Source organism: Acomys minous (assembly GCF_964271855.1).
Source record: "Acomys minous genome assembly, chromosome: 18".
In the NCBI taxonomy this organism is placed as follows: Eukaryota; Metazoa; Chordata; class Mammalia; order Rodentia; family Muridae; genus Acomys; species Acomys minous.
This window is the reverse complement of record NC_140501.1, coordinates 55,219,750-55,241,214: the sequence shown is the minus strand read 5'-3', so window position 1 is coordinate 55,241,214 and position 21,465 is coordinate 55,219,750. Positions and strand designations below refer to the sequence as shown.

General features: G+C 50.4%; 2 protein-coding genes across 3 annotated transcripts in view; both read left to right on the top strand.

Moving 5' to 3' along the window:
- Nucleotides 1-207: 207 nt before the first annotated feature.
- On the top strand, nucleotides 208-7,117 carry SOX7 (SRY-box transcription factor 7). The gene is made up of 2 exons (XM_084767653.1): nucleotides 208-670; nucleotides 4,274-7,117. The coding sequence occupies exons 1-2, from the start codon at nucleotides 433-435 to the stop codon at nucleotides 5,185-5,187; spliced, it is 1,152 nt and encodes a 383-aa protein (XP_084623779.1). The 5' UTR covers nucleotides 208-432; the 3' UTR covers nucleotides 5,188-7,117.
- An 11,507-nt stretch (nucleotides 7,118-18,624) lies between these two features.
- Nucleotides 18,625-21,465, top strand: part of RP1L1 (RP1 like 1) — a 74,952-nt gene continuing 72,111 nt past the window's right edge. The window contains exon 1 of one of the 2 annotated variants that reach the window (XM_084768301.1): nucleotides 18,625-18,710. The gene's annotated coding sequence lies outside the window, so the exon portion shown is untranslated. The remainder of the gene's footprint in view (nucleotides 18,711-21,465) is intronic. The other variant, XM_084768300.1, reaches the window with a different exon arrangement.

Sequence of the window (21,465 nt, the reverse complement as noted above, 5' to 3'; positions counted from 1 at the left end):
CTTAGTTTTCCCTTTTGGTGGAGTCTGGTCCCAGAGCGAGGGCTGCCCGAACGTCGGGACTGGGGGCTGGACCTGACTTCTGCGCCAAACAGCGAGACTGTGGGCCGCGGGCGTGCCCCTCGTGGCCCTGCAGCACCTGCACCCGAGCGCCGATCCGGGGCAGGCTCGGGAGGCGGAGGGGCGGACCGGGGCGGGCACGGGGACAAGCCCGGCTCCTCCCTCCCCCTGCCGGCAGGTCGCAGCGGGGACGCCACGGCGGGGCAGCCGGGAGGGGCCGCGCCGCCCCTGAGAGTCATTGGAGGACCCGGTGGCCCAAAGCTGATAAATAAGGGCCCGGCCCGAGGCTGCTGGCCAAGTTGGACGTCGCGACCCGAGCGCGGGCCAGGTCAGCGCCGGCCCCACGAGGCGAAGCCAAGTGACCCGCGTTCGGCCATGGCCTCGCTGCTAGGAGCCTACTCATGGACCGAGGGACTGGAGTGTCCCGCCCTGGAAGCGGAGCTGTCGGATGGGTTGTCGCCACCCGCTGTCCCCCGGCCTTCAGGGGACAAGGGTTCGGAGAGCCGGATCCGGCGGCCTATGAATGCTTTCATGGTGTGGGCCAAGGACGAGAGGAAACGCCTGGCAGTGCAGAACCCGGACCTGCACAACGCGGAGCTCAGCAAGATGCTGGGTGAGTGCGCGGGGTGCGAAGCTGGTGCAGGGACCGCTCCGGTGACCGCTCCAGGGAGGGAGTGGGGGGAATTTGAGCACCGATACCACCAGGGCCTGAGCTGCTCACAGTAAAGCTGTAGGACCAGCGAGGGGTTCCGCATTGGCCCCTTCTCGGAGGCGCGAGAGCAGATATCCAGGCTCCTGGAGCGGGTGCGTCCCGGTCCTGAGAAACTCGGGCTCAGGGACTCAGGCGGGCGGGTGCATAAGTTCAGCCTGGGTGGAATCCCCATTTGTTGGAAGACTAGGGAAGAGAGACTCCATCTTTCCCTACGTTGTAAGACTGGGACAATCAGAGATTGTCACCGATAAGAAGATAACGAATATACGTCACTTGAGGCCTCGCCAAAAAGAATCCCTATTTTTCGTTATTCAGCAGAAAACAAAACAAAGCAAATAGACTCCTTTCACTTATCTATTTATCGAAGAAGTGTAGATAACTTGAAAAGATACTTCAAGCCACCAGGGAGAGGGTCTATGGAGCCCATAGCTTCTTATTTGCCGCTATGGTGCTGTCTGCGATAATCTGGTTGGGACCAGACAGGCCAGAGAAACCGAGGTGAAAATGTGAGAAACCCGAATTTCTGTTGGATTTTCTTTTCTCTCCAGTACCCGGAGCATGGGTGGGTGGGGTGGGCGCATATATACATATATATTACAAACGTGTTTGTGTTAGTGTGTGTATGTAGGCTCATGAGTTCCATGGTTCAGTGTACCAGGAATCAGAAGAGAACTTGCAGGTGGGAAATAAATTCTTTCTACTCACATCTTCAGGCTTGGTGGCAAATGCCTATACCCCCTGAACCGCCTCACTGGTCTAAAAGCCAAACAATTTTCAACCTCACTTTGCTTCAAAACTCTTTACCCTTTCACCATGGCTTTTATTTATTTTAACCAATGAAATCCCTTCAAAACATTTTGTGCTTGCAGAGGGCACCAGGCCTGCCAGGAGAGCCATGCAGGCTCCTGGACCCCACCCGCTGGGATGGAAGCCCTTCCCTTTCCCGTAGGAGCCTGGACTCTTTCCTCTTTTGGAGTTGGAGAGCCAGGGCTAACTTTCTGCTGGCAGTAGGCTTGGGCCTACAAAGAGGGCCCAGCTCTCTGGCTGTCTGGAGGCCCCAAAAGCAGTTGGTGAGAGTTATGGGGTTCAAAGCACCTCATGGCCAGTTGTATTGCTCAGCATGTATTGGTGAGCATTGCCTTCCGGTCTCCTTCCTCTGAACAAAATAAACAGCCTGTATAATCTGTACTCTATTAGTATAACGAGAAATAGACTCATATCTGCAATAGTATTTTTCCTTTGACCTGAAAGCTTATATTGTTTTCTTGAGACTTTTAGATTTTCTTTTTTTTAAAAAAAAAATGCAAACTGTTTTTCATGGATTCCTAATTTCCTCCCCTCATCACTCCGTCGTTCGGTCACAAACTGAGGCTAGAGTGTTCCTACTTTTGACGAGGTTTCTGTTGCAGGCCCTGGTGGGAGGAGAGGAGGGCAGGGAGTCTGCAGAAGAACCCCCGAGTTGCCTGTTTTGGGGGGCAGGGGTGAGGACAGGGGCAGAGATGTGGGAGACAAACCTTCCTGTGGTCTAATTCTATCTAGAGTACAGCCCTAGGCTGCAAGAGTGCATAGATCACCCTGCAGAAAAGACTGAGGGGGCCTAGCGTTCGGGAGGCAGAGGCAGGCAGATTGATGTGAGTTTGAGGCCAGCCTGCTCTACAACGTGACTCCAGGACAGCCAAGGCTAACACAGAGGGACCCTGTCTCGAAACAAAACAAAACAAAATGGATGAGGGGGAAACAGCAGGTATCCACTGCTTGTTAAAATAGAGACCCCATGCCTGCTAGTCTTTCTTCCAGTGCTTTCTTCCCTCTCTGGCTTATGCGCGTGAAGGCCTGGATGAGAGACTCCCAGCTTTTGGCACTATAAACTTCCCCAAACTTTAACCTTAAAACCCAGATAGGGGATTTTTTTTTTTTAAGCACAGGTGGAAGTGAAGTGTTTTAGTATATGATGGATACATCAAGTGGGGTATGTCACTGTGGGGTTTGTCATGAATGAAAAAGTGTATCACAAATTAGAACATTTATTAGGATTTAGCAAAGAAATAATATTTTTATTAATACTGTAACATCTGGGTACTTTAGGAACTAGAGCCACATTGTATGTTCAGACCATAGACAGAGCATGGGATATTTCTGGATCTTGTCTGGCAAGAGCTTCGTGGCCTCGGACAAAGGCTGAGAACTAGTGTCATCTCTGTACATGGTGCTGCAGACTCTCTTCAAGCTGAACTTCGAAATGACAGCTAATTACAACAATCGCAAATAGCCATCACTTCTGCCTTTGAACCCTCAGTGTGGGTGAGGGCAGGGGCAGAGGATAGTGGGGGACAAGGACAGGGCGTACATGACCCTGTGCTTAGCTACATGTGGATTGAGCCCAGTGGGAAGATATGGCCTCTTTCCTTACAGGGCTTCCATGTCCTCTTGACTAGAGGCTCTGAAACTTCAGGGTACCTTAGAGTCATGGGAGAGCGTGCTAAATTTGTAGACGCCCACCTACAGTTTAGTCAGGAACAGGTTAAATAGTCTGGAAGTGATCCTTGGAAATCTCTGCGGCGGGGACTGCAAAATGCCCATTGAAAGATGGGAGAAGGACACCGAGGTAGCACGCAGTTATTGCAAAGGAACAGAAAATCAAGGATAAGGAACGGAAAATCAAGTTACCACCAGTGGGGTTACACAGAGAGGATGCTTCTAAAGGAAAGTGAGAAAGACAGAGACCCAGGGAAGATAAGGAAGGAGTTTGCCTCTTGGAAAGTTGTGGCTGAGCAAGTCACCCTTTGCTATAGTCAAAGGGTCCTAATTCCATCAGAGAAAGTGGTAGTGTGTGCACGTGTGTGTGTGTGTGTGTGTGTGTGTGTGTGTGTGTGTGTGTGGTGTGTGTGTGTGTTAGCATTCATGCCATACCTATATCTTTGCGTAGGAGCATCTATTTGACCTTCAGAGGTGAGGAATAGTTGTTTGTGAGCTTTAATGAGATTCTTTAATCTACTTCATGATGACACAGTTGGCTGGGCCTGGGTTACCTCACGTAAGAGCTGTGAGATTTATACATTACTAAACAGCATGGTATCACTTCGTAAGTGGCAGGGGACTTTCATTACAGTGCACAAAGAATACAAAGAACCCCAGCCAATATTATGATCTTTAGATTTTGTTGTTGCTGATGATGATTGGGTTGGGTGGGTCTTCCTTGGGACTCTCACAGTGTGCAGTGGTTGGGCCATCTGGTGGTTTTGAGTGAGTTGATGATTTTTAGACACTTTCTCCGTGAAGCTAACGTTGGGCAGTGCAAACAAGAAGAGTCGGTTCATCCCCTGCAGTGTGTGTGTGTGGGTCCTTTGTGGCTGTAAGAGGGGTCCAGGGGGTGAATGGGGGTGGGGGGGTGGGGACAGAGGTGCTCCCACATGGGATGTTAAGCAGCAGGAGGCTGAAGCAGGCGCAGAGGCTGAGGCAGCAGTTTGGAGTCTGAGCATGCCCTTTTCTGGTTTGTGTGATCAGGGAAGTCATGGAAGGCACTGACGCTGTCGCAGAAGAGGCCCTACGTGGATGAGGCAGAGCGGCTGCGCCTGCAGCACATGCAGGATTACCCCAACTACAAGTACCGGCCCCGCAGGAAGAAACAAGGCAAGCGCCTCTGCAAGCGTGTGGACCCTGGCTTCCTCCTGAGTTCCCTCACTCGTGACCAGAACACGCTGCCGGAGAAAAATGGCATTGGCAGGGGGGCCCTGGGGGAGAAGGAGGACAGGGGTGAGTACTCCCCAGGTGCTGCCCTGCCTGGACTGCACAGCTGCTACCATGAAGGTGCTGCTGGTGCCCCTGGCAGCGTGGACACATATCCCTACGGGCTGCCCACACCCCCAGAGATGTCACCCCTGGACGCGCTGGAGCCTGAGCAGACCTTCTTCTCGTCCTCGTGTCAGGAGGAGCATGGCCACCCCCATCGCCTCCCCCATCTACCAGGGCCCCCTTACTCACCAGAGTTCACACCTAGTCCCCTCCACTGCAGCCATCCTCTAGGTTCTTTGGCCCTTGGCCAATCCCCAGGGGTGTCTATGATGTCCTCTGTTCCCGGCTGTCCCCCATCTCCAGCTTACTACTCCCCTGCCACCTACCACCCTCTCCACCCCAACCTCCAGGCCCACCTGGGCCAGCTGTCCCCGCCTCCTGAGCACCCTGGCTTCGACACCCTGGATCAGCTAAGCCAGGTAGAACTTCTGGGTGACATGGATCGCAATGAATTTGACCAGTATTTGAACACTCCTGGCCACCCTGACTCTGCTGCAGGGGCTGGGACCCTCAGTGGGCATGCCCCACTCTCCCAGGGGACTCCAACGGGTCCCACAGAGACCAGCCTCATCTCTGTCCTGGCTGATGCTACGGCCACATACTACAACAGCTACAGCGTGTCCTAGAGCCGGAGGCATGGAGCCTGGCCCAGCCCTGCCATCCTCTCCTCCCTCTGAAACACTGAGCAGAGCAGAAACTGTAATGCCACTGTTCCTTGGTGGCAGGAGGCTAGAACTGCTGTCCCAGAGCCTTTCCAGAGCCCCTCCTGTCCCTTCAAATGTGTTTTGTTGGCTTCACCCTTGGAAGCACAGCCTGGAGGGGCCATATGCAGGAGGACTTTCTAGCCGTGCTTCAGTCGCCCCATAAGTGTAGCTGACGGTGAGAAGCCCAGTGCATTGGAGCTCCTGCTTTTTGATGTAGCTACTTCTGATCTGTGGTGCTCCCCGTGAGAAGGACCCTGGGCCTGAGGTCCATCTTAGTCCAGTCTCTAACTGGCAAAACCCCATTCTGGCTTGTTTTTAACTGTTCTCTACTGTAAAGTGAGGGTTGGCTTGATTGCCACGCCCCTGCCCTATGGATGCCTGAGTTACGGCCCATCCAAGGCCAAGCATAGTGTGACCCCAGTAATGGGCAGCCTCACGGGGTATATCATGTACATTGCCCAAGGACCCAGGTTTTCTGCTTTCCTATACTCCCGTCCACAGCCACCCTAGATCTCTTCCAATTGAGAAAAATATTCACCCTTGGGCCAGCAGGATGGCTCAGTGGGTCAAAGTGACCGCTGCCAAGCCTAGCGACCTAAGTTCTATCCTTGGAGCCTACGTGAGGAAGAGAAGAACTGACTCCTGCAAGTTGTGTTCTGACCTCCTTCTGCATGCCATCGCACATGTGCCCCTGCATTGTATGTGTGCTTGGGCATATTCACATGCACACACACACATGTGCCCTGGTTCAGGAAATTGATGTGTAATGTTCAACTTCATCGCTGAAAGCAAAATTGGATTTGCAGTTGTTGGGTTTTTTGTTTGTTTTGTTTTGTTTTGTTTTGTTTTGTTTCATCCTGAGATGGGGGTTTCTCTGTGTAGCCCTGGCTGTCCCGGAATTAACTTTGTAGACTAGGCTGGCCTTGAACTCAAAGATAAGCCTGGCTCTGCCTCCTGAGTGCTGGGATTAAAGGCAAGCGCCACTATGTCCAGCCTTAAAAATATTTTAAATATATGCTTTAATACATTTGTTTTTACATGTCTCACCACCTACCTGCTGAGTGAACCAAAGAGCTAAGAACCTAAAAAGCCTGTACACAAAGCAGCAGCGTTGGGGTGTGCTGAAGCAGCCTTACTTAAGAATGGCTCCCGTCCGGCTGCCTGTTGCCTCTCACCCTTTCTGGGAGGGCTCCCTTCCCTGTTACTCTCCCTCTACTCCAAACTGTCCCCTAATTCCAAGGGCCCCTCACCTGAAATCCCAGGCATGGCTCCCTTGGCTGTGAGGGGAACTTGGTTCTTGTTTCTCAAGTGGATACATCAGAACAGATCCTCTGTCCTACCGTGCTTTGGCTGTCCCAAACAAACACACTGTGACACCCAAAGATGTTTCTGAGCTCTGGTCCCACCCCAGACATTTCCACCCCCTAAGCCTCCTTTGAAGGAACAGATCTAACACTGAGCTTACAGACTCTTGTCTGTCCGTGGACACGTGTGCGTTATCACCTCTATGAAATGTGTTTTTTATATTCTGCTGTTATCTCCACCTTATATTTTGTATTGTTGACAGATTTTCCCCCCACCCAGAAGCCCTATTATAAAATCACTTATAAGATATACTTAATCTTTATGTTATTACTGTATATACCATTTGGTGATAAATAATGAATGGTTGATGATGATATGATTGGCTGGTGCCCAGTCTCAGATGTGTATTAATAATCTCGTAAAACAGTATCACAGGCATTAAGCTACTCTGTTCCATTTTTCAAGAAAACTACATATGCATGGAACAGTTATGAATATTGATTTGTTGAAAATGTTTAATTTAAATAAATTTTTTTTTGTACCTTGACCATTTTATCCTTTGAGCTGGTTTTCATACTGGGAGTCAGTGCTACCTGTAGTATTGTTCAAGTGGTTTTCTGCATCAACTTTATTTTAAGGAGTTTTTATTGTATACGGTTTTAATTTTTTTTTTAATGACTCATGCCAAAAAGATAAACCTCAGTTGTACACATTGGGAACGATGCTGCTTTTGTTGACACTGGAAAAGAAAAGCCATCTTAGCCCATGTGAGCCGGCTTTTCCACGCCTGCGCAGTGGAAGTAACTCCATGCTGCCCCAGCACAGGCAAATTCCTATCTTGCCCTTTCCCCTACTTGACTAGTATAGCAGTATGCAGTGGCCCTCTGGACTGGACAGCATGCTGTCCAGGAGGCAGGTGTGCAGCCTGGAATGAAAGGCTAAGACAGCTGGGGCATCCCAGAATGCACTCCCAGCCAGAAAGCTCCAGACCAAACAGCACTTCTTGGTCCCATGTGCAGCACCTCCCATCAGCCTCTCTTCATGTAAAGAAGTAACTTGTTCAAGTCAGAGGTACCATCCCAGGCTCCCCTGGGCCAAGAACTGGGTCTTGGGAGGGCACTCCTGGGCCTCTGTATGTCCTCCTGGGTTGGCCATAACCTACACTTGTTATGTTAGTGGCACTTCATAGTTGTAGGGAGCGCCACAGAAGGTTTCTGAACTGTTCCTCATTCATACCACAGCCAGGGACACTAAGGTCCAGAGAGGAGATGTTATGGGGCTCACCACCCTCCTAGCACCTGTAGGCACATTTGTTGGCAGAATTTGTGGCCTCGGGCTTAGTACCGATCTTTTGTTTGGGTTCTGGTTTCTGAGATGTGGCCTTGTGTTGTGGCTCAGACTGAACTGGGACTCACTATGAAGCCCGGGCTAACCGTGAACTTGCGGAAATCCTTCTTCTTTGGCCTCCTTGATTCTGTTCTCTCTGCTTTACCAGGGCACAGAATCAACTGCTCCTCAATCCATGGCCATCTCGGGCCAGAGAAGAAGAAAACAGTTGTTTGTTTTTGTGTGTGTGTGTGTGTGTGTGTGTGTGTGTGTGTGTGTGTGTGTTGTGGCTGAGATAGCACAGCCACGCTGCTCTGCCTGTCCTGGCACCTGTGTCCATGGTGGTAGTATACAAGGGTATACCGAGGTAGCATCATTGCTATCCTGAGCTCTGATTAGCGGTTTCTGGTCAAGACTGTGCCCCTTGGCACTGCCAAATGGGCATGGATCGCTGTAGCACACAATGCAGGTATACTGTCCCTGCCCTTGAGATGGCATGAAGCAGGCAGGAGGGTGCTCATCTCTCAATGGAACCATGTGGAAACCAAGGTCTCTGTGGGCCCAAGGCACCTATGGTACCCAGATCACTATATGACTGATATCGGATCTCATGGCATGACGATGCATGATGAAAAAGGGTTTTTCTAAAATGCTGGTGCTCCCAGGGCACTCTCAGCTTTAAGACTTCTGTTCCTTAAACAGTGAGCACGAAAGGACACTCACCTTGTGTCTGAGGAGCCCCGCAATCCAACTCTGAGTGGTGTTATGTCCATGGCGGTCTTTATTTTCACAAACTGCTTTTATGAATGTTGTAGAAAAGGAAACACTTTTGTGTTCTTTTCCTTAAGAGACACCCCCTGCCCCCCCCCCACACACACACTGCTACATCTCTTGCTGACTATACAAACCTCAGGCCTGTAATATCTGCCCAGCCCCAATTTTAATTCCCTGATGACCAATACGCTTCTTTCTAGAATTTTCCTCAGCTTCTCGCTGTCTTTTGCATCTTGCTGCACGGATACCTGCTGGTCTCTGAAAACACTCTCCTTTCCCAGGTATCCATGTTTAGACAGCACATTCCCTGGAGATGCTCACACTCTAGCCCACCTTGTGATACCTCACACAGTGACTAAGTGGTAGGTTCTTGTTCTCACATGGACCATAGTGGCTACTAACGCATTGGAAGCAAACTAAGCAATAGCCAATTAAATAGCCAAGTGGCTACTAATTCAACCAGATTGTGTGTCCTCCATTGCCAGACCCAGAGTCGGTTCGAGAACCTTAGTTGGGTTCTCTGAGTGGTGCTGAAGACCCCTACACTTCTGGGCCCATCCTCCTTGGATCCATGTTCCCAAGGCCTCTGGATATGGGCCCCTCAGGTTCACGTGGCTGAGGGGTTTGGTCTGCAGTGTAGACTAGAGAAACAGGCTGGAGATGAGACATGGACCTTCCCTTCTGGATCCTGTCTCTGCTTTCTTTCCAGTGAAAGGGGAGGAAGAAAGGAAAAAGGAGACACCCATCCTGTCCTATTCGCTTCTGTGTTACTATGATTAAAAAAAAACAAAACAAAACAAAAACAAAAAAAAAACACTGACCAAAAGCAACTTGGGGAGGAAAGGGTTTATTTGGCTTACACTTCCACATCACAGTCCATCCAAGGCAGGAACTGAAGCGGAAGCCATGGAGGAGTGCTGCTTATTGACTTGCGTCCCAATGGTTGGCTCAGTTTGCTTTCTTATGTACCCTAGGACCATCTACCCAGGCGTGGTACCACCCACAGGGGGCTGGACCTTCCCACATCAATCATGAATCAAGAAAACGCCCACAGGCATTTCCTCAACTGAAATTTCCTCCCCCCAGGTGACTCTAGTTTGTGTCTAGATGACAAAAAAAAAAAAAAAAAAAAAAAAAAAAATCCATCTTTTAATTCTAAATATAGACTCAGTCTTTGTAGAAAATTTAGGAAAAAAACAATATCATAAACAAAAGAAAAAGATATATCTCATCCAAAACTTGGAGCCACCACTAGTTGTTTTTTTACATATATCCATCTTGATTTTTAAAATGTTGGCCAAGATATATATTTTCAAATGTCTTTTACGACAATGTTTTACTCTTTAATGTCAAACTTTTCCCATGTCATTAAACTGAGTTTTTCTGCAAAAGAAGTTTTCTTCCTGCTTGACAAAAACCCCAATATGAACATCGACAGCCTCGGATGGCGCTCACCACCCATCCACCCCATTGTGTAGCCAGGTTCTCAACTACGCTCACTAGCGTGTAGCCTAAGTTGAACATCACCTTCAGTTCTTGGTACAAAGAAGCTGAGATGGTCCTGTGGACCCCACAAAGAAGAGCAGAGCCTGTGGGGAGAACGGAAACCCCTGATGACCTTTTGTCTCTGACTTCGAGTGACCAAGCTCTTGCTGCCTCCCTTCTCCGATGCCATGGGCATTCCAGAGACCCCAAGAAGACTAGTTACTGTATCTTAGAGGTGATGATGTCTGCAAGATACAGCTGTGACTTCAAGGTCGCAAGGTCGCAAGGTCGTGTGGAGGGCAAGTGGCTAAAGAAGCCCACTTGTCCATGTCTCTTTACCTTGTTGGTTCTTATCACAGAAAGTGGGAGAATCTCACAGCTCCTCCATCAGATCTCAAGAAGCCAGAGGACTTTCTCTCTGTTTATTCCTTTTTTTTTTTTTTTTGAAAGACAAGAACACCAGCCCCACCATACCCCTGTCTCAGGGTGCTGGGAAAGCCGGAGAAGACGTGAAACATCATGAACTGTGCTGGAGAGAACAGAGGTGACCCGTTTCCCACTGTCACCTCCTCAACCATTCTAATTTAGAGCAAAGATGTCTCTTGGTGTGCATGGGGACCCCTACGGATGCTCAGATGCCATGGGCTCGGGCCCCATACATAAAATGGTGCAGTCTCCAGTAGACTTTATGTAAGATGACTTATGGTGCCTGACAGAAAGCTTTACTGTGCAACCCCTCTTTATGCCACAGTCTTTGGAGAATGATGAATGAGGTGAGGGAACAAAGCCTGCCCAGGCTCAGTGCTGACAGACTGTCCTGGGTAGAGCTGCACAGTCCATGCCAGCAACACCTCTATGACTCTTTTCTGTCTGAGTAACCATGGCAGCAATATGGACCATGTGATCACTAAAGCCTGTGACGGCATTTTTAATGGAAGGAGTATGGGGCTTGGAACTAGCCCTTGTGGGCAAACATCCCCTGGCTGAGCAGGAAGCAGCCTCATTATCCCTCACACCAGGTTTGATGATTAGATTCAGTCAGGTACAGAGTCACCTGAGAGTAAGCAGCTGAGGGGCAGAGGTAGGGAGAGGGCAGATCCCTAGGTCCTCCAGCACTGGTCAGCAGGGCACCCTCTTTGCAAGAGCCTCTGCCTCAGGAGTGGCAGCAGATAGCAGTGGCTGTAGCTCAGATGGATTACTGGGAAAAGGACTCAGGGCAGATGAGAGGGGATGGGGTCTTCAGGAGATTCCTATAAGGTTCCCTTCTTTACTACTTTGTCGCCCAGCTCTGGGCTGGGATGAGGCTCAGAAGAGCTAACCAGAATACACGGTGCTCACAGCAATGAAAATATGTGCCAGCAGGCAGCACACAACACACTCAGCACAGAGTGCACACATGCACAGTATATGCACACACACTGCATGCATGCACAGCACATGTACATGTACTGCACAAAGCACCACACAGCAAATGTAAGCGCACGAGCACACACGAGTGTGTGCACACACACACTGAGCATGCAATACACACACACACAGTAGTAGGAGTGAATAGTACATGCACATAGCATACATACAAAGTGTGCATGCAACATGCAACACACACATAGAGCCTATGCATATAGCACATGCATGTATATAGTACATGCACACAGCATACACACACAGTGCACATACAGCATGCAACACACACACAGAGCCTATGTATATATACCATTTACAAGCATATAGTACATGCACACAGCACGCACCCAGTGCACACACAGCATGCAGTGAGCACACACAGCACCTAGGTAAGCCTTTTGTGTGCTGGACATCAGCTCAGAGGGCCAGGCAGGCAGACAGAAGCCAATGAGCAGTGGCTGCTGAGCTTTTCCTGCCCTGAGAGCTGCTGTGACCAGGAGTGAGAGGAAGTGACCAGAGCCCAGTGTTTCCTGTCTGATAAGGCAGCCTCTCCCTGTAGAGCCTGGCCACTACCTTCAGGCCAGCCGCCATAGCCACCACCAAGACAGCCCTGCCCAAGGAAGGGCCTCCTCAGAGGAAAATCTCTTCTCCAGATTAGCAGAGGTCTGTGCCTTCCTCTCTGTCCGCCTGAGTGTCCCCGGCAGCCACAGGAAATGCAGGGATCTGCACACCCAGGGGTCCCACCTAGGGGCTCCGCCTGTCTCAAGGCCCCACCCTCTACATCTCCAGAGAGTAGAAAGCTTGCCCCCCAAGCCAGATGTTTTCAGGATGGCGGAGCTTCCACTAGCAGAAGCCGATCAGACCCCACTTCTGGAACTCAGGCTATGGGAACCCCTCAAATTACTCATTATCCAGAAACCAGCCTCCTCCACTTCCTAGTTGGTCATCTCTAAGGGACAGTCCAGGACAGGGGGCTGTGGGTTCCAGGTGCAGCCTTGTACCTCCACTTTCTCTGACAGCCTTGTGGAGCTATGTCTTTTACTCTTGAAAAGCAAAGCCATGGGAATCTAGGGGCCAATCCCCTCTTCAGATTTAGGAACCAGGCATCTTTAGGAGCAACAGTCATGTTGGTTCAGTGTCTCCCCACACTCTGGGGGAAGAGCAGTCAGGTAGGTGGCCAGAGGAAGTGCCTTGTTTCCAGTGTTCTGTCTGGCTGACCCCAGCTCCTCTTCCCATAGGGAAAAATCTGGTTCCTACTCCTGCTAACCTGGCATGGTGCCAGACTCTGCCATGTAGAGCAGGGCATGTAGGGGTACAGTAGCCAGGCATAGGCTATAGGGAAATGGCTTGCTGCTCAGAGCTGGGCTGAGAGTGAATTGAGGACCTGGTACTGTGGCTACTGTGTTCACAAACCCTAGCTCCCAGGTGATCTTCCTGTCACACCCCCCTTCCTCAGGCCCATCCCTGGTTAGGGCATTCCCCCCCCCCCCAGCCCCCACAAAGTAGGTGTGTCTCCCTTCCTTATATTCTGGCCAGCCTTCTGCTTTAACGTTGACTCTTCAGATCAAAGGTTTTTGTTTTGTTTTGTTTTTAAAGAATCTGGGAGATGGCTGGGTCAGTTAAACAGGAGGATCTGAGTACAATTCCCAGGACCCATGTGAAAAGCTGTACAGTGGTGGGCTAGGCTTGTCATCTTAGTTCCGGGGAAGCAGAGGCAGGAGGATTCCTGGGGCTCAGTAGCTAGCTAGCCAACCTAGCCTCGGTGTGGCATCCCAGGCCAGTAAAGGATCTGCTCTGAAAACAAAAAGTGGCTGGATGTAGCGGCACACACCTTTAATCCCAGAATTCTGGAGACAGAGGCAGGCAGATCTCTCTGCGTTCCAGGATAGCCTGCACTATGCAGTGAAATTCTGTCTAAAAAATAAAAAAAAACCAACCCTCCCAATACCCAAAGTGGATGGCACCTGAAAAATGACATCTGAGATTGTTCCCTGTCCTCCTTGTGTACACTCTCCTCCTGTATAAGCATGTACACCTCCACAAGAACATACACACATGTGTGCACACACATGCACACACACACATGCATGTGCACGCACACGAACACACACACACACACACCATCCATAAAGCTTCCTTACTGCCCTGAACAGGTATGCTCAGGCTTGATGGAGACACATTTGCATCCACGGGGCAAATGGTCTTGGACCCATGTGAGGAGGTGAGTGTGTGCTGATGTTCCCTGTTGTAAGCTCTGGGCCTTGTCACACTTGCTCATCTCCTTATTCAATCCAGCCATCCTGACCCAAGCACAAGTGTGCCCTGCCCAGGTGGCTAAGCTGATGCTGATGATTGTGAAAGTCACCCAGCTGGATAGCAGGGGACCACATCCACATAGCTGGCCACAGACTGGCCTTGGACAGCGGAGGCCGGACTCTCACTCCTCTTCCCAAGTCCATGCTCCACTGGCTCTGAGTCTACTCCCCCGTGGCCAAAGCCTTAGGCCCTCAAGCAGCTGGTGGGCTACAGGAGGAAAGAGGGAAATTCCCTGGGAAGCAAGGCTGTGGTAGCCTGGACAGATGGCACAGGGCCAACAAGCAGCCCGAATTCTCTAGTGTGGGAGGCAGATCAGGGTCAAAGCCTTTTTCTCCAGTGCTCTGCCAGACCAGCTCAGCCATCCAATGGCTGTGTGACTTTTGGCCAGTTGCACAGCCTTTCTGGGCCTCCCTCAATTAGGAGGCAAAACTCATGGTGTCCCAGGGCGAAAACACCTGAGTTTTCTGAGTTGTGGAAAGGTCTTTTCAGTGTCCCCCCCCCCCGCCCCCTCACTGCCCCTGGCCTCTGTATTAGGGTGGTCTCTAGGAAGGTGGTGGTGGTGGGGTCTGTGGGTAAGAGGCCAGTCAGGTGAGGCTTAGGAACTGCACACAGCTGGGCTGGAACCAGAACTGCTGTACCCAGGCGTTGAGTGTAGCTTGCTCAACATCCTGGCTGCCTCCAGTGCCCTGGCTGCCACCCAGCCTTCTGTCACCAGGCCATGGCATGAGGCCCCCAGACACCTGGCCTGGCTCCATTCCCAAGCATCACCAACCTAGCCCCTATCTCCTAAAAGCACTGCCCCGCCTTGCCCACACCTGATTCTTCGTCTCTCTACCCAGCCTGGGTCAGCTGAACAGGATGGGACCAAGAGGACTCTATCCTGAGTCCTGTCCACAGGTCCTCTTGCTGGGCGGGGCCTGGGGTTCTACTGCTAGGAACAGGGTGTCCGAGCCCCTGCCTTCCTGGATTCTGTCCTCCCTATTCCTGGTGCCCTGAGCCTTTCCCTCTCCCGGTCGGTCAGCCGGAAGGTTCTAGACTATCCAAGGAGGCAATTATCCGCCTTTAAAACAGCTGCCAGCTCAGTTTTGCTAACAAAGTGAGGCTTGATCCTTTCAGAGGGTCCCCCAGGCCTCATTTCCATGCGGTTCCACCTATTTTCTTAGCCTGAGCTGACGTTCACAGAAAATTTCTGAATAGGATATGTGTTACTTCATAGCCCCGGGCCTTGGTGTATGTGGTTTTCTCCATCTGAGGTGCCCTCCTCCACATCTTCCCATAGAAGAGTCCCAATGCGTCAGGACACTGACTCAAGTGTTCCCATCTCTGAAATCCTCATCAACAGGACCTCCGCTCCCCAGGGCCTGCCCTCTCACAGTCCCCAACAGAGCAGATGGGCCCCATTTCTGTATATTGCGCAGGTTTTGCACATGGCAGTGTACAGTGTTGGTGCCAGCTCTGTTTGTAAGTGGGAATGCGGTTATCTGGGAGGGGCATCGCAGTGATCTCTGTGGCAAATGCAGAGAAGGTGCTCTGTGGTGGTTGCAGAATGGATGAACAGCTGTTCATGCCTGAGATTCCCACTGCTCTGCCTTGGTCCTGGACTCCAGCCCAGCCCAGGTGTCTACCCCAGCCCAGGTGTCCACCCCAGCTCAGAGGCCCAGCCCAGCCCAGGTGTCCACCCCAGACCAGGTGTCTATCCCAGCCCAGGTATCCACCCAGCTCAGGTGTCTACCCCAGCTCAGGTGTCTATCCCAGCTCAGGAATCTACCCCAGCCCAGGTGTCATCTACCCCAGCTCAAGGGTCCACCCCAGCCCAGGTGTCCACCCCAGCCCAGGTGTCCACTCCAGCTCAGGGGTCCACCCCAGCTCAGGTGCCTACACTAGCCCAGTAGATTCGCTTCTTTGCATCTGTGTTTCTGTCTGTAAGGTGGTATTTCTGGATGTCAGAGGTTCTGCCGAATCAGAACAGCTAGAGATGGTCCATGGTGAGAAATAGCCTCCCAGTAGTGTCACCTCCTCATGATCCTGGAACAATCTAATTCTATTGTGACTCTTGGCACTTCCGAGGCTGAAGCCACATCCCCACCTTGGCATCATTCATGAGAAAAAGTGCTTTGGAATGCTGTTCTCATCATGATATGGCCAGGCAGAAAATCTGTGCTAAATGGGACACACACATATGCACACACATGGATGCACATGCACGTGCACACACATAGACACACATGTGTATAAACATTTATAGACATACATACATACATTACACATATGCACATAGGCACACAGATTATAAAGATGCACATGTACACATACATCTACATACAATATACACACATGTGTACATGAGCACACACATATATAAACACATGCGTACCCACATGCACACACTATATATATACAAATACATAACACATATATTATATATATATACACACATATACACATATTACACATACCTCTACACACATACACATATGGATATAAATACACATACACATATTAACAAATGTATACACACATACAAACAGGCTCAGGTCACCAAATCTTATTCTCCTATTGATCCCTTTGGGGCAGGGGAGATCCCTATAAGCTCCATATGTAGTGATTCTGCCTGTTCACATTTCATTATGTTCCGTCTGGGTGTTTCTACAGTCAAAGGATATGCTTGCCCGAAGTCTTTTTAGAAGACTGGAATTCTATTGGTTTGGAAACATGCTGTTTTATTTCCAAATCAAGGAATTAAACTCAGAGCCTTGCACAGGTTGGGGGAGGGGAGCTCCTTTACCATGAGGCTACACCTCAGCTCTTGGAAACTGGTATTTTTGAAGGTTGTAGCACAGGCTGGCCTGGAATTTGTGATCTGCCTGCGTCACTCTCTTCAGCTCATTGATTTCCCAGTGTCCCTGGAGCAAGCTGGGAATCTTGTTTTTTAAATGAATAAACGTGAGCCGGAGTCTCTTCCTCATTGTTGCCTGTCCTTCTGTGGTGGCCTTTCTACCAGGCTCTTTTCCATTTTCATGTCCCTGCATCCCATGGATGCCCTGGGTTTGCTAAAGGAGCTGGAAGCAGGTGGCCCTGTTTCCTGTACCGCTGAAGCCCCCACAAGCACAGTGCCCTAACCTCCATTCCCAGCCTCCAGCTGAGCCTTCCCACTGGCACAGATGCTTCCAGGATACTTCCTGAATGGTTCCCACCATCAAGGGAACCTGAAGTTTTCCTGCCAGGACACAACACAATTGCCAGCAGCAAGCCAGCCTTGCTCAGAAACGCTAGAAAGGCCTGTCTGGGCTCTAGTGGCCAGGGATGCAGAGGTGCCCACTTTCAAGTCTGGACCACTGCCCTGAAGGGAAGTGACTGTGTGGAGGGTTACAGGGTGAGTCAGTGACTTGGCCCCGATGCCCCACAGTGCTGGGAATCAGCTTGGGCCAGGATGGCCAGGCTCAGCCTCTGACTTGTACTATCTTGCTCAACATGGAAACCTCTCTTCCTGGGAGGAGGGGCAAAGGCCCTGGGGTTCCTGAGCCTGGAGGTGCCTTTGTTTTCAGTAAACTACATGAGGTACTTATCCTGTGTGTGTCCCTGCCAGCTGGACTGTGACTTTGTAGGATGTGATTTTTCTGTCTCGTAGGCACCCAGGGTAGTCTCGGTGGAGGAGACAGAACACCTCAGGAAATGTGTGAATTAGAAAACAGCAGGTCTTCCAGAATGGTCCCCTGGGCCACCTTCTTGAATTTGGAGTATAAAATTCCCCAGTCATGTGGCCAGGCAGTGGTGGTGCACACCTTTAATCCCAGAACTTGGGAGGCAGAGGCAAGTGGATCTCTGTGAGTTCGAGGCCAGCCTCGTCTACAGAGTGAATTCCAGGAAAGCCATGGCTACCCAGAGACACTCTGTCACAAAACAAAACAAAACAAAACAAAACAAAACATCTTCAGTCACAAATCCCGCTCCACTTAGATTCCATCACCCAGCTTTCACATCCCAACGCACCATCTCTTCTCCATCTGATATAGCAGCAAGCCTGTGTTGTGTAGATGTCTCCCCTAGGTTCAAACATTCTCTCCTGGGCAGACAGGAGGCTCAAAGGGATCATGAATGCCAAGAAATATCGAAGGATTACAATGTCCCCCTGGAACTTACATAAACAGCATACAGTCGCTGAGGGAGAGGGGCCTCTTCAGTAGTGTAGCCACCCACAAGTTGTTCAGGGAGGCCCCAGTGACACAGCTTTCTGGGACCGTCACTCATGCTAGGGTGGGCTTTCCGGTGATGGAAGTTACCTTTGAGTCATCCATGGCCATGAGAAGGGTAAAACCTTTGCCCATATGCTCGTATCTCACTCCAGGAAATTCACTGGTTCGCCTAACTTGGAGGCAGTCATTTCTTGGGGGTCATTCATCGCTGTTTCTACCTGGATTGACTAGAGCGTCTCTCCAGAAGTCCATGCAACAGTATGTGACTTGCTCAGCATGTGGCTGCATATGCCTCAGGTACCTTGCCCTACCCAACCTTCCCTCGGGCCTCTCAGTTCCCAGACATTTCCGCCCCTGCCCAGTAAGTCAGGTCAGAGTCCTGCTTCTGTGACCCTCAGCTCTGCCTCCTAATGGATTGAATGAAAGGTATCAGAGCTCTCTGATATCTCCCCGCAGAGCAGGCTGTGACATCCCTGTTGGCTGACTGAGGCAGAGGAGTGGGTGGGTGGCTTGGTTTGGTTCCAGCAGACGAAGTATCAACTAAGCAGCCAGAGCCAGGATTACCCAACATCTTTGGATCTGGTTTTCTCATCCATAAATTGAGGAGACTTAAATCAGAGCCTAGCTAAGCAGGCACTCAAGGTAAGCCAGAGCTTATTTTTATGATTTTCCCATGATGCTCGTGGGCCCAAACATACAAATGCCCCTGAATTGTGGAGTATGGGATAACACAGCACCTGGGCGGTCACCATAAGTGTGGCTAAGTGACTGGCAACTGGAGGGGTCACCATCAGGACAAATGCGGAGCATCGCAAACAAGGGCGGGGCGGGGGGGGGGCTTTGTGAGGCTGGTGACATCCTTGGCTTCTCCCGCGTTTGGGTTCTAAAGATGTTTCAATAACCGTTCCCAATAGGATTGGGGATTTCTGGAAGTGAATCTTCACAGGAGATTGGTAAGGTGGACTCTTGTGTTGCTGAAGATTGCATACTCCTGGGGGAGATCCCAGCCTCTATGAGATCCCAGCTATGGGCTAATGGCCACCGTGGATGCCATAGGCAAGCCCTTTGGTCCCCTCTTCCTTTTACTCGGCTAATAGATGATTAAAGCGAATTTCTGCACCCCGAGGAGCCCTTTGGCTTTGTTATTTCATAACTCTGAGGTTGAAAAGGGAAACCACGCGGTCTTAAACAAACGATATCTTATTCTAAGAGTCCAGCAACCCCTGCTAGAGCTAAGCAAGGAGGTCACTCGTTGAGTCCGCCGGTGGCTCCCATTCACAGATTGGCTTGCTCAATTGATTGCTAATTTGCTCCCTCGCTTCTCCAGTGTCTGTGCCAGCCTGGCAGATTACATATGGCTTGAGATGATTGTTACGCCCTGCTCTGAGGGCTTGGTGTATTTTCCTACCCCCTTGAGTTTTGGCTGGCCTGACACTACTTCAGGAACAGTGATGGTTAATCTGGACTGTCAGCTTGATTGGGATTTAGAAACAAACCTCTGGGCACGTCTGGGAAGGAGTCTCAAGACTAGGTTAATTGAGGTGGGAAGATCCACCCAAAATGTGGATGGTACCATGCCATGGGCTGGGCTCCTGGAGTGGATAAAAGAGACGAAGCAAGCCGAGTACCAACAGACACCGCTCTCTGCTCCCTAAGTGTGGATCCACTGGGACCGTGCTGCCACATGCCCCTGCTGCTGCCATGGTTTCACTGCCGTGGTGGACTGTGCCCTAAATAGACCCTTGCTTAAGTTGCTTTTGTCATGGCATTTTGTCACAGCAATGGGAAAGGCAGCTAACAGGAGTGAATCACTGTAGAAGCTTTGGCCCCTGTTAACCTGTCCCAGCAGATGCTGTGGGGAGCAGAAGCAAGCTGTGCATGTTAACCCGTGTCATGATGCTTGTTGGAAACCACCGAGGTCTGGAATCAGTGGCCAGGCGGCAGTTGACAGGCGCTGCACTGGCTTAAGGTGGAAACACAAAGGCGGAACCACACAGTCCAGGCCAGATTCCCCTTGTGAAAGCAGAATCCATGACAAAAACGTGCTCGCAGTGTAACATTTTTCTGGAGAGCAATCTCAGAGAGCAGGGATGAGGCCCAAAGAGAGAATATAAAGTCAATATAAAATGTATCCCTGCACTGGTTAGTTTTATCTACAAACATAACCTAGAATCAACCTGGAAGAGACTCTCAACATGGACTTGTCTAGATTAGTTGATAAGAAAAGACTCAGTTCACTGTGAGCGGCACCACTCCCTAGGCAAGTGATCCTGAACAATAAATACATGAGTAGAAGTGACCCAAGTAGCCTGTGTTTACTCTCTTTCTGCTCTTGAATATGACGTGATAGCTGCCTTGATTTCCCCCACAATGATGGATTATAGCCTAGAATTATAAACCAAATCCACCCTTTCCTAGGTTTTTTTTTTTTTTTGGAGGTGGGGTGTCAGGATCAATAATAGAAAGAAAACCAGGACAGCTCCCAAACTGGCCACCGTTGTGAGTGACTGGTGCTTGATTCTCTGGGGCTTCCAGAGGATCCATAAAGTTTATTTCAAATTGCCCACCTTAGGGACAAAAGAGAGATTTTTTTTAGGTCCATGGTTGGCTATGGTGTTCCTGTGAGCTGAGATATCCCATGGGATTCTGAGCCCCTCCACTGCTGGCCTACAAGTGTAGAAGCCATGCTGGCTCCTCTTGGTACCCAGCTGTGACATTAGAGAAGGTCCTGGATGGGAGGCAGCAGACACCTGGTACAGCTTGAGGTAGAGGGTCTGCCACCAACGCTGAATGGGTTGGCCACTCAGGGAGCAGTTCTCTGTAGCCTTGTCTGGAACCAGAGTAGAGGTCTTAAGGGTGAGCGTGGGTTTGTGTGGAACACATAGTCTGTCCTTCCACAGTGCCTTCTCCAGAGCCACCCAACTCTAATGAGTCTGCACCTGCAGCAAGTTCTCCACCCATACCTATGACGTCAATGAACACTGTACTGTCCTCTGCGGCTGTCATGAGACCATAGCTGCTGGCCTGTAAGATTTTCATAGAGTCTCAGGTGGTGTTGCCCTATTGTCACCCATTGCCTCATGTTTTTGCTTAAAAAAAGCTCCAAAGCCTTGCTAGTGAAGACCTTCTCTCTCTCCCTCCTCCCTCTCTCTCTCTCTCTCTCTCTCTCTCTCTCTCTCTCTCTCTCTCTCTCTCTCTCTCTCTGTGTGTGTGTGTGTGTGTGTGACTGTCTGTCACTCTGTGTGTGTGTCTGTCTGTCTGTCTGTCTGTCTCTGTCTCTGTCTGTCTGTCTGTCTCTCCCTCTCTCTGTCTGTCTGTCTCTCTCTATCTCTCTCTGTCTCTCTCTGTGTGTCTCTGTCTGTTTGTGTCTGTATCTGTCTGTCTATCTGTCTGTCTG